Here is a 17,859-nt window from a genome sequence, read left to right as displayed (position 1 = left end):
AGTTAAGGCACATTCCACTCGGGGTGTCGCCTCCTCGTGGGCACTGGCTCAGGGCGCCTCTCTGGCAGACATCTGCAGAGCTGCGGGTTGGGCTACGCCCAATACCTTCGCGAGGTTCTACAACCTCCGCTTTGAACCGGTGTCAGCCAGCGTCCTGCAGGGCAACAGGTAGGACCGGCAACCGTTAGGGCGTATGCTTGCGGAAGCCCTTCCCCCTCCGGGGGGAGAAGTGGTGACCCCGCCTCACTTCTTTCCCTTCGGGTAAAGAACAGGCATTCCATCCATCACTAAGCACCCTTCCAGGGGACAGGCTGGGCAGAGCAGCCCTGCCCCCTTAGGCCGGGGAACAGTTGAGTTATCTCCCAGATGGCTCTAACCGGACCTAGTGCTCCAGACGTGGTAACCCCCCCTCCGTGGGCTGTTCCGTCTGATGTATCCTCATGAATGGTTCCCACCTTGGCAACCCATGACCTCCCCAGGTGGACTCCCACCTTGCGGTTAACTCCTGCAGTCCGCACATCCTTCCCATGAGTTCTCCCCTGATGGTGAGACCATGTGGTGTCTCCACTAATTCCTCCCTATGGTAGGTAGTGGCCTCTGCAGCGTTTTTCCCCCAGGGGGAATAATGCTTACCCAGTGGCCCGTACGGTGCCGGGCGGCTTCTCGCCATTTAGAGAATTAGGCCTCCGCCCGTGACGGCCGGCGTTAGGGGGCTTCCCAACTTTTGTGGAAAGCTCTGGGTCCCCCTTCCTCTCCACTGGAAGGTCATAATTTCGCGTTAGCGTGTTCGTCTGACTCGCCCAGGCCAGTCAACGTCGCTCCGCAGAGATTGTGACGCGGCTCAGTGCTGTGGCGTTTTCCATAGGAACCCCATTCTGTCGGTTCGACACAACGTCGAGAGACCGACAGAAAGGGAACGTCTTGGTTACGGATGTAACCTCGGTTCCCTGATGGAGGGAACGAGACGTTGTGTCCCTCATGCCACAACACTGGCCGCCCACCCCAGCGGTCGGGGGAGGATGCTTTAGGCTCCTCAGACCAAAGGTGAATGAATGAGCACGCCGGCTTCCCTCTTATACCCGGACATCCGGGGAGGAGCCCGGCATGCAAATTTCATTCGCCAATTTTCATTGGCCTTTTCTAAATACTCAGAAGATGATAGGTTCTCAAGACAAACCCCATTCTGTCGGTTCGACACAACGTCTCATTCCCCCCATCAGGGAACCGAGCTTACATCCGTAACCAAGACGTTTTCCCTTGTCACTTTGACTGGGGGTGAAAAGTTGTGTGCTTTGAGGAGGAAAAAAAATAAGGGTTGCAGTAAAGTAAAATGGTGCTGTAGCGGGTTCGCTATATTGAGGAAGGAAGAGGACGAGGTTGGTGGGACTGACACGAGCTTTTATTTTATTGTAGTTTATCGCCACATACCCCCATCGCCCGCCTCAGGCCGGGGAGCCCCCCGGCCTGCAGCCCCCCCCCATTTCTGGAGAGGAAGTCGGCTACAACCATTTGGGCACCCGGCCTGTGGACCACCTGGAACTTAAAAGGCTGTAGCGCCAGATACCAACGGGTGATCCTGGCGTTGGTATCTTTCATGCTGTGGAGCCACTGCAGGGGAGCGTGGTCCGAACAGAGGGTGAATTCCCGGCCCAGGAGGTAGTATCTAAGGGTGAGAACGGCCCATCTGATGGCCAAACATTCTTTCTCGATGGTGCTGTACTTAGTCTCTCTCTTTGAGAGCTTGCGGCTAATGTACAGCACCGGCCGTTCCTCACCCCCCACCTCCTGTGCCAGGACGGCACCCAGCCCCCTGTCCGACGCGTCAGTCTGCAACAAGAAAGGAAGAGAAAAGTCAGGAGAGTGTAAGAGCGGCCCGCCACACAGGGCAGCCTTCACCTGGGAAAACGCCTGCTGGCACTGCTCCATCCATTGGACCGGATCTGGTGCCTCCTTTTTAGTAAGATCAGTCAGCCGGCTGGTGAGGTCCGAATAGTTGGGCACAAAACGTCTGTAATATCCCGGCAGCCCCAGGATCTGTCTTACCTCCTTTTTGGTCTTGGGACTCGGGCAGGTCGCAACGGCTGCGGTCTTATTAATTTGGGGCCGCACTTGTCCGTGTCCCAAGTGGAAGCCCAGATACCTAACCTCCACCCGCCCAACCGCGCACTTCTTCGGGTTGGCCGTGAGACCGGCCGCCCTCAGCGCTCCCAGGACCGCCCTCAAGTGTTGGATATGCCGTATGGGGTCGGAGGATACGGTCCATGAGTCGCTGAAAGGTGGCTGGCGCTCCGAACAAACCGAACGGAAGTGTCACGAATTGGTGTAATCTGAACGGCGTGGTGAAGGCAGTTTTTTCCTTAGATAATGGCGATAGGGGGATCTGCCAGTACCCTTTCGTTAAGTCCAATGTCGAATAAAAACGAGCCGTGCCTAGCCGGTCCAGTAATTCGTCAACCCGTGGCATTGGATAGGCATCGAATTTCGATACTGCGTACACTTTGCGATAATCCACGCAGAACCTGACCGAGCCGTCCGTCTTGGGAACCAAAACTATCGGGCTCGCCCAGTCACTGTTGAATTCTTCTATTACCCCCATCTCGAGCATTGCCGCTAATTCCGTCTGAACCACATTTTTCTTGTGCTCAGGTAAACGATAGGGCCGGCTACGAACCACTACGCCCGGCACCGTCTCGATATGGTGCTGAATGAGTTTCGTGCGTCCCGGTAGGGGCGAGAACACGTCTGCGAATTCCGCCTGCAACCTGGCTATGTCCGTGAGCTGGGAGGGTGAGAGGTGATCTCCTCCCGGAGCCAGAGTGAGTGATTGTGGTTTTATATTCGCTTGTCCCAGATCATCCTCTCCACTAATTACCGTCGCCAGCATCACGGGTTCCACCTCCTGCCATTTTTTAAGGAGATTGAGGTGGTAAATTTGACGTGCCCCGCTCCTATCTGACCGTACTACTTCATAATCAAGATCTCCCACTTGCCGTGTGACCTTAAACGGCCCTTGCCGCTTCGCTAGTAATTTGGAACTCGAGGTGGGGAGTATTACAAGCACTTTTTCTCCCGGTGAAAATTTCCTGAGGTTGGTTCCCCTGTTATACAGCCGGCTCTGTTTATCCTGGGCCTGTAACAAATTCTCCATAGATAGCCGCCCCAGTGTATGGAGTTTTGTTCTCAGGTCCAGGACATGTTGAATTTCGTTCTTGCTGTTGGAGGGTCCGTCCTCCCAAGTCTCTCTCAGGACGTCCAAAACCCCTCGGGGCTGGTGCAATGGCGCTTTTGGGGAGGCCGGAGGGTTTACCAGCTGACATTCACGGCACGAGGCGCACCACCTGCGTACGTTCTCGTGAATGCCCGGCCAAAAGAATCGGGCCATGAGGCGATTTAGTGTCGTGTTTTGTCCTAAATGCCCCACCATGGGATTACAATGTGTGGCACCGTGGCACTAGTAACTGGGTTGTATCTTCCTTTGTTTGAGCGTCTTGGGTCACTCGATACAACCAGTCTTTTATGATTGCAAAATACGGGTAGGAGCGCGGTCGGGCAGGTTGGAGAGGTTGACCGTCCACATAGCGGACCTGTTCAAAGGCGAACTTGAGAGATTCGTCCCGGGATTGTTCCAGGGGAAAGTCATCGCGTTCCGAGAGGATTCGCCCCTCGGATCCGCTCGCTTCCCCTGAAACAGCCTCTCCTGCCTGCACGAGCGTGCCGCCTCCTGGTGCCTCTAGACCCCAAGCGACACCCACACATAAGCACCCCAATAATTCCGCGAATGCAGGCCAATTAGTTCCCAAGATTAGCGGGTGTCGGAGGTGTGGGTTAACCGCTACCTCAACTCTATGCTTTTCTCCCCTGAATTGAATCATGACGGGGATTACAGGATATCTCACCACATCCCCGTGTACGCACCGTACCCGAACCATGCGGCTATTATCCAATGCCCCGGGCCGAACCAGGCTTTGATGGATGGAGGTCTGGTTACAACCGGAATCCACCAGAGCCGGGTATGTACCCCCCCTTATACTCACAGGAATTTGGTACCATCCATTCTGACCGGGGGCAGCCTGCGGCGTGTCGGGAACCCGGATCATTGTCCCGACCTCCATCACTGAGCACCGATCGACAAAATGATCCGGGTCTCCACATCGCCAAAAGGCCGGCCCAGGCGTCTCCGCCATCCGGGTGGTGGGAAGTGGAGCATGGGAAGGGCGCGGAGAGAGGGTGGACCCATTGCCGTCCTGAAATCCCCGGGGCGGAGCGCGGTACCCGGTTGTGTAGTCCCCGGGCTGTGGGAACCTTCATCGAGGCGGCACTCGTGGCGGACCGGGTGGACGGGACCTGAGTGCAGGGACAGAACGAGGAGAGAGAGATAGAGAAGAGGGGGAGAGAGGAACAGCCTCCGGAGAGGAGAGAGAGACAGCCGGGAGGGGTTCACCAACCCCGGGGCACACCACCATCTGGTCTTCCGCCAGGTGGATGGCTGAATCCAGCGACGTCGGGCGGTGGCACTGGAACCACTCGGCCGTTTTCATCGGAAGCCGAGCGATAAACTGCTCCAGCACCACGCGGTCGATGATGTCCTCGATGTCGCCTTTCCCAGCCAGCAGCCATTTGCGGCAGGAGTCCCGCAGCTGGTGGGCCATCACGAAGGGCCGGCCGTTTTCGCCCAGACCCAGCGACCGGAATTGCTGACGATGCTCCTCCGGGCTACGGCCGACCCTCTGCAGGATGGCCCTCTTCAGGTCGTTGAAGACCAGGAGGTTCTGGACGGGCAGTGGCCGAGCCGCCAGTTGCGCTTCCCCCGACAGCAATGGCAGGAGTCGCCTCGCCCAATCCTCCGGGGGCCAGCCGCTAGTCTCCGCCGTCTTCTCGAAGAGGTCGAGGAACGCCTCTGGGTCATCCTCTGGCCCCATCTTCGACAGCGGTAAGAACGCGGCGGTCGTCGCGGGAGCGGACGCCTCTGCCCGAACCCCCTGGTCCACCCAGCTCCGGAAGCTCTCGCGGTCCTCTCGCTGGGCCTGGAGGATAGTCTGGAAGCGGAGGTCGTGGTCACTCCGAAGGTCCATCAGTGCCTGGTGTTGTTCGCGGTGGAGGACCGCGAGAGATGCGATGATGTCCGCAAACGGCGTGCCCGATGTTGCCTGCATGACGGCGGTGGCCCTCCTACTTCCTTCCCGGGTTTCGGCACCAGTGTAGCGGGTTCGCTATATTGAGGAAGGAAGAGGACGAGGTTGGTGGGACTGACACAAGCTTTTATTGCTTCGCCACACGAGAAAACAAAAAGTCCATTCATACAACACATAAATCCACAGCTTTTCCTTCAGCCTGGCTTGAGACGATAATAATCCAGCAAAGTCCTTCGTTCTTTCCTGCGAGGTTCCGTGACCGTGGCAGCCCGTGTGCAGTCCTTCTCTCTCTTCCCGTTGAGCGTCTCCTGGGTCTTTATATATTGTCTCCCCGCGCCCTTACTGGAATGAGACACTGGTGTTGGTTGTTTGTATTTACTCCACTCACTTACCGCTCGTCTCCCGGCTCTCTCTCCTGCTGCAGACCTCGCTAAACCACGCCCCCCTCGCCACAGGTGCATAGTTGGGGCCCCCATACATGGATTTGCCTAGGGCCCCCAAATCACTAAATCCACCCCTGCCTACTGTACAGACAGTCACTATTGACTGTGACGCGTCCTCTCTCTCACTCGCTCCAAGGATTTTTTTTAAATTAATATTCCAAATAAAAGGGAACATCAGTGCATTTTTTATAATTTAAAGAACAAAAATCAAAGGACGGGAAAAGAACTAATCTTGTGGATGTCTTTTAAGGGATTATCAACATGTTAAGGATATTTATGCGTGTAACGTAGTTAAATTACTGTGATCCAAAATATCATGTGATTGATGCCTGTATACTGGCAGCTCCGTCGATATTTTTAGAGCTGGTATAGGGGACCCCCAAGAGCATTGACACAATTTGAACACTGGCAATAAGTAAATCCTATAGTTGTTTTTTACAGGACGTGCATCAGAAGGAAATCTTTATTTTATTATAACATTGTCTGTGTTAAAGCTTTTAAAGGAATTATTTAAGGTATTATCTAATATATTATTGAATAGGAACGTTCCTCTAACACACCAGCAGAGTCCTTAGCAGAAGTATTTTAACCATTGTATTGTCAGTGAAACTTACTGTATATCTCAATGTATTGAATGTGATCTGATAATATAGACTAATTGATTTTTATTTCAGGGGCCAACTGGCAATACTGGTGACACAGGCCCTGAGGGCCCTATTGGACCAAAAGTAAGAAGATAAGACACCTTAAAGATGTGATATTGTAAATGGTTATCATAACATTTACATTTATTCATTTGGCAGATGCTTTTATCCAAAGCGACTTACAAGTAGGAGAGCATATAAACATTTTGTCAACACGCTAAACAGTACTGTTAGTTTACAAGGCCATGCTACTAGGAGGATCAAAGGAGAGAATGAATAACATTTTCTTAGACACTAGACATTGACAGTTATTGGTTGGTTAAATAAATGCGGAACAGGTATGTTTTGAGCATCATGACATTAAGAAAATCACAAGGAATAACACTGACATCTTTCTGAGGGTGAACGAGGACCCAGTGGACCCACCGGACCTTCAGGTGACCCTGGCATTGGGTTTCCTGGTTCAAAAGTAATCTTCATATTTTTATAAATGTTGTGTTTCACAAATATGTTTAATTTACGAGTTATCTCATTTCTTTTCAACACAATATTTATAAAACGCAATACAATATCAATACAAATCTGATCTGTATTCGTAGAAGAAGCATATTAAATAACTCTTTGTGTTTGCTAAGGGGGGCAAAGGCAACCAGGGGAGACCTGGGCCACTTGGAGCTACTGGTATAGGTGAACCAGGACTACCTGTGAGTTTAAAGGACAAGCTATATTAAACTGACGTTTTATACCATTAGACACCATTAGAGGGTGTTAAACATTCTCATATTTGCTAGCTGTACTAGTAACAGGAAACAAGTACAGTATACACAGGGGCGCAACTGCACATTTTCTGAGGGGTATGAAAGATCAGTATTGGCGCCCCCCCATCGGCCACCCCAATATAGAAAACACACATCAAATAAAAAATCCACAGATAAGTTGTATATTACATTTGGAGTCATTCTAGTTATATTTTACATCATGTGAAGGTGACAATCAGATTTGCATCTACAACAAAAGCATAAAGGTTTCCTTTTACATAAACACTTTTCCAACTGCTTCACAGTGTAACAGATACACAATTCTGAAAGGATATATTACATTCTGAAAACCAATGAAACAGAGGAGCAAAAAGTAGTAAAAGTACATAAAGTTTAAGTTCAGACATACACAATAAATTAGGGCTGAAACTAACGATTATTTTATATTTGTCACGAATCACAGTGGAAGAAAGAACCCAAATGCAGGCAGGCAGTGAAGGGGTTAATGAAACAAGACTTTAATAACAAAAACACAAACAAAACACCCTCGATGGGGAAAACAGAACTGAGAGCTGAATACAAAACAAAAGACTTCCCACGAAGTCTTTACTGTTTTAAGAACAGTAAAAACTAAACTAAAGGACACGACCAAACATCTTAACTCAACACACGACAAGGGTAGAACACAACACTCACAGAGCATGGGCACGGCTAGGGACAGGACACTCTACAAGCAAAACACAGGACATCCAGATACGTAACATTGTACAATACACGAGCACAAGACAAAGAAACATGAGGGCATTTATAGGTAAGACAAACGAAGGATAACGAGCGAGGGCAGGTGGGAAACAGACACGGCAGGGAAGCAATACATGAAATGAGAGGGGCGGGGCCAATGACAAGACACGAGAAAACACATGAGATGTCAAAAACATAAACATCTCATGGCTTTCTCACATATAACCTAAGGGCTCTGTCCCGATCCTGCCACACGACTAGAAATGCATAAGCAAGAAGGTAGGACCGTGACAATATTAATTGGATAACATGCTAAACAATTTTTAATTTGATAGTTTGCTTATAATAACTAAATAAAACCCCAAGGCTATTTATTGTATTCTTTGAAAAGTGAGTTTCACTTATAGAGTCTAGAATTTTTACATTTAATACCATTAACAAAAACGCTTGTCCAGTTTTTTCCCACTTGGGCTTTAAAACTTTAAAACGAATGCTTAGTTTGTGGTTAATTAATATTTAATAAAAACACAACAATAAAATAGCCTATGTTAAACATACCTTTACTGTGCATTTATAATTAAAACTTTTATTGAAAAACTAAATAAGACGGATAACAGACATTAACACAAATAAATATAAAATGCCTTAAAACATTTTTAGTTTGTGGTTCATATTTTATGAAAACACATCATTAAAGTAAAATTAAGACAAACTCACTTACATTGAGCGAAGAAATTATTTTTTATTAACAATTTTTTTGTGCTCTTGTTTCTGTCATCCTGTCAATCATTACGCTGTTTCACTGTCCTCACGCAATCTCTCCGGTGCTCTGTGCTCCGCGCTGTTCCAACCCGGTCACATGAATTGCGTATAAATAACACGCTGTTGCATTATCGTGAAATACGTACGCCAAAGTTCGATTTTGCGTGCATAAATACGCCAATGTATGCGTGCACCTCGCTGGAGAGCAGCCATTTTGAAACGTATATGAAGAGGAAACACTGAAATAATTAAAATAATACTGTCAGGTTTAGGGTTTGGGTTAGGGTAGAGGTTATAATATGCACGCACGCTAACATTAGGTTTAGGGTTTGAGTTAGGGGACAGGTTAATAAGACAAATTGCCGGTTAATATGCACGCGCGCTAAATTGGCTTATCATATGCATGCAAAATCGAACTTTGGCGTACGTATTTCACGATAATGCAACGCGCGTGTTATTTATACGCAATTCATGAGAATGGCCTGTTGCAGAAGACGCATCTGCTCGCGTTATATGAAGAACACGGGACTGACGTTCAAACTGCACAGCTCGCGTCGTCATATGGGGAAAACGTTTAATGAAGAACCCGATAACTAGCTTATATGCGTGATAGTGGGAGACTTAAGCCGTCTCAGACTCTCCCGAAAGTCATTATAAAGGTCCTTCACAAACATAGATTTATTTTATAAGCGCCAAAAATGTAGGTCTAGAGGTGAACTGATATTGTATTATAATATGAACTACATCTCAGGCAACGTTAAATAACTTAAAGATTTACAGAGATGAAATGACAATCGATATTTATCCACTTGGACATTGTTTTTACTTGTCAATTTACTTGTTTTTCATTTTCATGTTCCGTTCTGCGCTTTGGGAAGTTTCTTTGCTCGATCCATTTGGTCATTTGACTGTCAAAGAGTGATTGGTTGACATAATAACTTGATAATATATATATATATAATATAATATAATATATATATTTATTGAACTCGTTTAAAATGCTAGACAAAAGTGAAACTAAAACGTTTTAGATAATGACTTTTTCGTTATATTTTTTATTATTTATAACGTTTTATTAAAAATAACGTTAAATAATATTTTGGCACAATGGCGCCCCCCTTGTGCTGCGCCCCTATGCACCGCATATACGGCATACCTCATTTTTGCGCCACTGAGTATACATCTTATCCACCAAGTGTGTATTATATACTACTAATAAGTAGTCTATCTGTTTAGGGCCCACCAGGACCCCAAGGAGTTCAAGGCAGCCAAGGTTTTCCAGGGGAGGGATTGCCAGGACCAAAGGCAAGAGTTAACAACAGATACCTCCATTAACCAGCTTCAATGTGATAGCTGTACAGAAATGTCCATGAAAAATCAGCTCTGTTGTTTACTACACTGGTTTCAGGGTGACAGAGGATTTGAGGGCCTTAAAGGTGTTCGGGGACCTCCAGGGATTGGCAACAAGGGGGAGAAGGTATGGCACTTACTACAAAAAAATATATGTTAAAGTGATGATGATGTTGAATATCAAATGTAGTCATAAGACACTGCTCTGAGAATGTCTGTTTTTGTAGGGTAACTTGGGGGAGCCAGGTTTGCCTGGACTGATGGGATTTCCAGGAGTAGGGATCCAAGGAGAGAAGGCAAATGTTCTTAACTAACGAAAGACTCTGCAGTAATTCATAATTTAAAAAAGCACATTTTCATTTTAAATGCTTTTATGATGTCATGTCTTGGTACAGGGTGACCAGGGGCTCATAGGACCACTCGGCCCAAGAGGCCCTTCTGGAGTGGGCAAAGTTGGCCCAAAGGTATGGTGTCACATTATTTTATCAATCTAGTATTTTATTTATATAGTATAAAATGGAAAACGTCTTAAGAGACTGAGAGTATGTGCTGTACATTTAATGCATTATTTACCTTGTAAAACAATTGGGATGTGTGGCAGTTTTATCCTTGGCATGCATTAAGCCTGGCTCAGACTACAGGAGTTTTAAAATCCTGACAGATTTCAAATTCTGGTTGCAGCACACACATAAGGAGAATCTTAACAGATTCTCTTATTTAAAATCTTAAACCTGGCTCAGACTACAGGAGTTTTAAAATCCGGAAAGATTAAAAATTCTGGTTGCAGCACACACATAAGAAGAATCTTGACAGATTATTTTATTTAAATTCTTAAACAAGCTCACACTCATCAGTGTACAACTAAATTACACATATTTTACATATCCATAGGATATGCAGTTTTGTAAAAGGAGCTAATAGTAACCGTTTTAATGGGTTTACTATTTTTAGATGTTGACATCACATCTACATTTGAATCTCTTTTTCAAGCACTACAAAAATAGGTTTGCCCTTTGTAAACTTGCATTTATGAATGTGAAATGTCCAGATAAGAAAACGTTGGGGCGTAAAGTTGTGTTTATAAATAAGCCTAAAGGTAGCAAGTGCAAAAGTAAAAATTTAGAAAGTTTTATTGGAAGTTTTTTATTTCATAATTGCACATCAAAAGACATCCTAAGACACCCAAACTACAGGATAATATTAAGATTATCATACCAGAGGACGCCTCTTACGTCATCTCACCGGGAAACAGAAGTAAACAAAGGGACATCGCAAAGTTAATTTCACGTGATCTCACCTGGCAACGGTTGTGTAACGTCTTTGTCGCTCTCTGAATGATTCTCTGTCTGTCTGTCCAAAGCCGCGGGAACGTATTTTGAGCAGGGGGTGCTATAATGCTTTTTGCTAGGGCTGAAGTTATGACTGTGCTTTGGGCGAGCCGCTTAAGTTTAATGTTAATAAATAACGGAAGAAAAAAAATAGTTGCTGCCGAGAATAAAGATGAATGCCAATGTGATTATAAGATACAGCATAAAAACAAACACATAAACGCATGTTATCTGTATGCCTATAGCCAAATAACAATCTGTTGAACGAAACTACAAGCTGCGCGTTAGCAGTTAACTTACCCGGTACATTTAAAACCGACGCGACTTCTCCCCAGCTCTTTTCCTTATCTGTGCGGTTGTGGTATGTTTTGGAGGATACATTATATAGACAATCATGCTGTTGCCACAAGTTGTTCTTCCATCTCCGCTGTCCAACGTACCCTTGCAGGAGCTTTCGCGGTCGACATTTTTAAAGGTCTGTCAGTCACCTTGCAGATGTGCCTCTCATTGGCTGTTGCGAAAGTACCAACGTCATCACCCCGATTTAAAATCCTAAATATCAAACATGTTTGATATGATCGGGGCGGCCCCGATTTCTCTCGGAGCAGATCGGGAGGTGTAAGATTCGATCTGTGAACGCCTCACATTACGTGATAATCTGGGCCGAATCTCGGACCCGATCGAGGTTCCGGACCCGATTTTTTCAAAGATTCTCGGGAGGGGAAATCGGGGTAAATTCTGGCCGAGAATCCTGTAATCTGAGCCAGGCTTTAGAGAGTAATATTTATCATTTTGTATTAAGTTTTATTACATTTTTGTTAGGTTGTTTGTTTTATGTTCAATTTTACAGTAAATAACATGCAAGTGTCTCTTTACTTATTGTTACATTTGTTCACAGGGAGACCAGGGCTTTCCAGGAGAGCCTGGACTTCAAGGTGAGAGAGGAATTGGAGAACCTGGGCCAAAGGTAATGTATGGACAAAATACATGTTTCAATAAACATATATCGGCATATAAATGTTCTATGTAGTAATGGCAAATTTGTCATTTTAGGGAGAGCTGGGAGCAGATGGAGCAGCCGGTATTCCTGGAATCCCAGGAGAAGATGGCTCTGTGGGTCAAAAGGTAGGAAAGATGTTTATTATGAGTGATAGGTTTGTTCTAATAAGATTATGGTTGGTCACTTAAAATAAAATCATGCTGTTAATCTCTCTCTCTCTCTCTTTATATACAGTATATATATATATATATATATATATATACACACACGCACACACACACACACACACACACACACACACACACACACACACATATATTCAATTCAATTTTATTTGTATAGTGCTTTTCACAATGTAGATTGTTCCAAAGCAGCTTTACAGGAGAAAAACTGAAAAACACAGAGAATGTAAAACACAGCACAGTGCATGGTGTTTATAGAACATATACAGTGCATATGTTTTATATATATGTAACGGAGGCCAGCTAGTGAAGAGCTGTGCAGTGTGTAAACCTCACTTCCCGACCAACAGAGACGCTCTAGCGACAGACACTAGAGACTGCGGTCTTTAGCCTCCTCGTTAGAGCGCCCGTCTCCCATCCGGACCGATGCCGGTTCGAGGCCCGAGCCGAGCGGGGCAAGTACATATATGTATATACCCTGGACCCAGTCATAAGTTGCACGGGTATATTTGCAGCAATTGCCAACAACACATTGCATGGGTCAAAATAATATAAAATGTCAAAACTATTTTTGTGAGTGGATGTAGCAAAATCACACAAAAAATGGCCAGAAACATGCCTACAAACTTCATTCACTGCTGTCCGCTCTTTGGGAATTACCTACTCGAGTTTGATATATGTAAAGCTTAGAAATTCAGCTTTCGGGTTCATCTACTCTCCACAACGTCATTACAGCAGTAAGCCAATAGAGACCGATTAAACAAACCCGTTTCTTCTTAGCAACGGCCTGCTACAGCTACAACTTTAAAGGCGATTTTCCAGAGTTTTAAATATTGTATCTTGGCCAAATATTGTCCTATCCTAACAAACCATATATCACTGGAAAACGTATTTATTCAGCTTTCAGATGATGTATAAATCTCAAGTTCAAATTCACCCTTATGACTGGTTTTGTTGTCCAGGGTCACATATAAATCGAAACTATCAACCAAACTGCAGTTCCCTTTCTGTCTGTCTCTCGACGTTGTGTCGAACCGACAGAATGGGGTTTGTCTTGAGAACCTATCATCTTCTGAGTATTTAGAAAAGGCCAATGAAAATTGGCAAATGAAATTTGCATGCCGGGCTCCTCCCCGGATGTCCGGGTATAAGAGGGAAGCCGGCGTGCTCATTCATTCACCTTTTGTTCTTCAGAGCCTACGCATCTGATGAGCTTCTCTACGATCTTGGTGATCATTCTTTCTGCTGGAATCTACGACGTGGTCCCTTCCTGCAGTGACTCTCCCCTGGGCGTTTCGGCAGTTCCGGAGGTGTTCGAGCAAATTTCCTTTTCTAAAAGAGCAAATTTCTCCAGCGTGGCTTGTCCCGCTGTTCTCATGGGTGCAACACACTCATCGAGGAGGGGGACGGACACAATGCCTGCTTCCAGTACGCTGGGGCAGACGTTGTGGATACGTCCTGCCCGCACTGCGGGCGGTGACGATTCAGACGTTGCGTCACAGGTGGCTGTGTTCCCACGGGACTCAGCCACCACCTCGTTTGCTCCCCGTTCCGTGGCGGCAGGACTACGGCCCTGCCGTCCGCTATGGCAAGCAGCGAGGGTGATATGAGGATTACTGTGAGCGATAATCCGCCAGCCACGGCTCACGGACCGTTCACACCTCGTTTCGCTCGTCTGACCGTTCCCCAAAAAAGACGGTCCGCCGTCTTATTCCTCAATCACGTATTCGGACACGATGCGTGATGATGAGATGTCTCTTGCAGCATCGGGGGGTGACGTACTGCCATCCGACTCCGACGATTCCTCGGGCTCCCTCCCTCGGGGGGTCGAGCCCAGGAAGAAGCGGACGTCGAAATGTCAGCCATGCTTTCCCGGGCCGCCGTGAGTGTTGGGTTGCAGTGCCCGCACTGCCTCTCCCGGCGTTCGCGGCTGGCTACATGGCGCCTCGGGTTTGAGCGCGGCTCCAAGCCGCGCCCGCCCCCAGTGCCGTGTTTACCGGAAGTGCATGAGGAACTTAGTAAGACCTGGAACGCCCCCTTTCCGGCACGTTTCACGTCAAACAAAGTTCTGTCACCCTCTCTTCCCTCGAGGTTGAGACAGCTGGAGGATGCGTCGGTGTCCCCAGGTGGAGTTGCCGCCGCGGTGCACTCGTGCCCGTAGGTGGCGGCCACCTGGGGGGGCTCGACCTAGACTCCCGTCCAAAGCATGTGGTGTCTCGGCATCTCTGGTGTCGAGAGCTTACATTGCGGCGGACCAAGCTGCCTCCTCTCTCCACGCTATGGCTCCTGCCAGGCCAGGGCGTTGAGAGAGCTCCACGAGGGTAAGACCGACCCAGCGCTTATGCAGGAACTCCGCGCCGCCACCGACCTCGCTCTACGGGCGACCAAGGTGACCACGCGGGCCCTGGGTCGGACGATGTCCACACTTGTGGTCCATGAGAAACTCCTCTGGCCGATACTTGCGCAGATGAGTAACGCTGAGAAGGTCCGCTTTCTCGACGTACCCGTCTCGCAAGGGGGGGCTGGTTGGTGTTACTGTGGAGGGTTCTCGACAGTAAAAAGCAGTCCTCCGTGCCGCAACTCGGCCGCCTCGGCCGTCGAGTCCCGTGCACTGTCTGCTTCCCAGCAGCCCTGGTCCTCTTCGACGCCCTCCAGCTCTGGCGCCCCCCCACTCAGGCCCCCCCCCCTGGAGGAGACAGCGAAGAGGAGACCATCGCCCCATCAGCAGCCGCGGCGAAGCGGCCCTCATGGGAAGACCTCAGGGGGATCGAGGCTACCATTGGGCCCGACCCCAGCCACATCGCTGGGAAATCGGATAGGGACGGATCCTGCCCCGTCTCTCCATCTGCTGGCCCCCTCCGGGGGGCTAGCGCCCACTTACTCTCAAAAAAGAGAGTTTCCTCTCTCTCTGGGTTATCACAGCCGCTCCCACCCTCTGCACGACGGTGAACGGCAAACTCGACGTTGCGTCATGGCGAAGCGCAATGTCGAGTATAAACACCAGCCCTCAGCACTCTCAGTCAGACAGTGCGTTGAGCTGCGCAGTCGCCAGGCAGGAAAAACAGCAGAGCCGATCTCCTCCCCGGGGGACCTCCCCCGGCAAGGAATCCGTACTGCTAGCCATCGAACCACCCCCCGGGGGGACGATGAAAAAGATCGTACCTTTAGTCCCCGTCTCATTTCTGGGAGCCTGTCCGGCTTCCCAGACTGTCAGGCTGGCTAGGGAAGACGATCCGTCTCGGCTACGCGATCCAGTCGCCTCACGCCCGCCAAGTTCAGCATCCGATATACCTCAGTCAGAGGCTAGGATGTTCCCGTACTTCGGGCCGAGGCCGCCACCCTTCTGGTGAAGGGAGTGATCGAGCCCGTCTCACCAGCCGAGATGTTCAGCGGGTTTTACAGCCTGTACTTCATTGTCCCCAAGAAAGGCGGGGGGTTGCGCCCTATCTTGGGTCTGTGTGTTCTGAACAGGCATCTACACAGTAGCTGCCTTTCAGGTTGATCACGCAGAAGCGCATCCTGACGTCTGTCAGGTGTCAGGACTGGTTCATGGCAATCGACCTGAAGGACGCGTACTTCATGTCTCGTTCCTCCCTCGACATCGGCCGTTCCGACGGTTCGTGTTCGAGGGACGGGCATATCAGTACAGGGTCCTCCCCTTCGGTCTGTCCCTTACTCCACGAGTCTTTACGAAGGTCGTGGAAGCCGCCCTCCTTCCCCTTAGGGAAGGAGGTGTGCGGGTACTAAACTATCTCGACGACTGGCTCAGTTTGGCGCACTCTTGAGATCTGTTGTGTACACACAGGGACCTGGTGCTCCGGCACCTAGATCGGTGGGGCTACAGGTCAACTGAGAAGAGCAAGCTCTCCCCGGTGCAGAGCGTCCTCTTTCTCGGTGGGGAACTCGACTCTGTCCTCATGAGCGGCCCTGCTCACCCCCCGCGGGGGGCGTGAGACCCGCGACGAGGAAGCCCGCACCCACGCGGCCTCCCAGAGGCAGTGCGACTGACTACAGAGCGCACCTGATCAGTGTTGAACTGCCTGAAGCTTTCAGACAGTCAGCAGTCCCCCTGAAACTATTTCAGAGGCTCCTGGGATACATGGCATCCTCGGCGGGGGTGGTCCCCCTCGGGTCGATGCACATACGACCGCTCCAACACTGGCTACAGAGTCAAGTTCCTTGGAGAGCGTGGCACACCGGCAGCAGGCGTGTGGTCACACGCTTTCTGCCGACACACCCTAACCCCCTGGTCTCCATGACCTTCTTGGGGTTGGGGTGCCGTGTGCAAACGGGCAAGCAGTGTCGGGGCGGTGGACGGGCCCCCGCCTGCGTTGGCATTTCAACTGCTTAGAGTTGTTGGTTGTGCTACTTGCATTGAGGAGGCTACTACCTCTCGTGCAGGGCAGGCACGTGCTGGTCCGGTCGGACAGCACAGCTGCTGTGGCGTATATCATTGGATTCGCTCACAGCAGCTAAACATGACTCGCCCGGCGTCTCCTCCTCTGGAGTCAGCAGGTGATCAGTTCCCTGCGAGCCACACACATCCCAGGCGTCCTGAACCAGACAGCCGATGCGCTCTCTCTTCAGACAACACCTCGCGGGGAGTGGCGACTCCATCCCCGCGCAGCCAGCTCATTTGGGAGAGGTTCGGCCAGGCACAGGTTGTCCTGTTGCCTCCCCGGACTCCACCCATTGTCCGCTTTGGTACTCCCTGTCCAAGGCAACCCTTGGCACGGATGCCCTTGCGCATAGCTGGCCGCGGGACAAGCGGAATTACGCTCCCCCCCAGTGAGCCTCATTGCACAGGGTCCTGTGCAAGGCCAGGGAAGAGGAGCATCAAGTGGTACTAGTTACGCCCCTTGGCCTAACCAGGACTTGGTTCTCGGAGCTAAGGCTCTGACAACGACTCCCCCTTGGCCGCCCCCCTGGCGATCTGCTTCCCCAGGGGAAGGGGCACGTTACAGCATCCCAGGCAGAACCTGGTCTCCATGTCTGGACGGGACGAGGAGATCCTGAGTGACCCACCCCCGGTCTGGTTGGGACATCACTCAGGCTAGGGCTTCGGCCACTGGGCAGCTATACACCCATAGGTGGCGCCTCTTCTCGTCCTGGTGCTCTTCTCGGCGAGAAGACCCGCGGAGTTGCTCGGTCGGGTACGAGCTGTCCCGTCCTCAAGAGAGACTGGGGAGTAACCTCTCCCCCTCCACACTGGGAATGTATGTAGCCGCTTCGGCCGCTCATCATGACCCAAGTGCTGGGTAGCCTCTGGGACAGCACGGCTTGGTCATTAGGTTCCTAAGGGGCGTGAGAGGGTGACCACCTTCCGCGCTCCGTTCTCTCTTGCGACCTAGGTGGCGGGCCTCAGGAGGCCCCGCCCCCTTCGAGCCTCTCGGGATTGCCGCTCTTTCTCAGTCCTGATAAAGACGGTTTTCCGCATGGCGCTCACCTCCAAGAGGGTAGGGGATCTGCAAGCACCCTCCGTGTCCACAGATTGCCTAGAACTCGGGGCCGGGATTCTC

At 49.7% G+C, this 17,859-nt stretch overlaps 1 protein-coding gene across 4 annotated transcripts in view; it reads left to right on the top strand.

Annotated features, from left to right (window-relative positions):
- The window catches only part of col28a1a (collagen, type XXVIII, alpha 1a), a 114,215-nt gene that overhangs the window by 83,661 nt on the left and 12,695 nt on the right, over positions 1-17,859 (top strand). For all 4 annotated transcript variants that reach the window (XM_057354902.1, XM_057354901.1, XM_057354903.1 and 1 more), the window contains 9 exons: positions 6,250-6,303; positions 6,620-6,688; positions 6,855-6,923; positions 9,717-9,785; positions 9,889-9,957; positions 10,058-10,126; positions 10,226-10,294; positions 12,057-12,125; positions 12,212-12,283. In XM_057354902.1, the coding sequence (XP_057210885.1) occupies positions 6,250-6,303; positions 6,620-6,688; positions 6,855-6,923; positions 9,717-9,785; positions 9,889-9,957; positions 10,058-10,126; positions 10,226-10,294; positions 12,057-12,125; positions 12,212-12,283 (609 nt within the window). The remainder of the gene's footprint in view (positions 1-6,249; positions 6,304-6,619; positions 6,689-6,854; positions 6,924-9,716; positions 9,786-9,888; positions 9,958-10,057; positions 10,127-10,225; positions 10,295-12,056; positions 12,126-12,211; positions 12,284-17,859) is intronic.

The sequence above is a fragment of the Triplophysa rosa genome, linkage group LG16 (assembly GCF_024868665.1).
Source record: "Triplophysa rosa linkage group LG16, Trosa_1v2, whole genome shotgun sequence".
Classification (NCBI taxonomy): Eukaryota; Metazoa; Chordata; class Actinopteri; order Cypriniformes; family Nemacheilidae; genus Triplophysa; species Triplophysa rosa.
The sequence above is the reverse complement of the archived record's forward strand: the minus strand, read 5'-3'. Positions and strand labels throughout refer to the sequence as shown.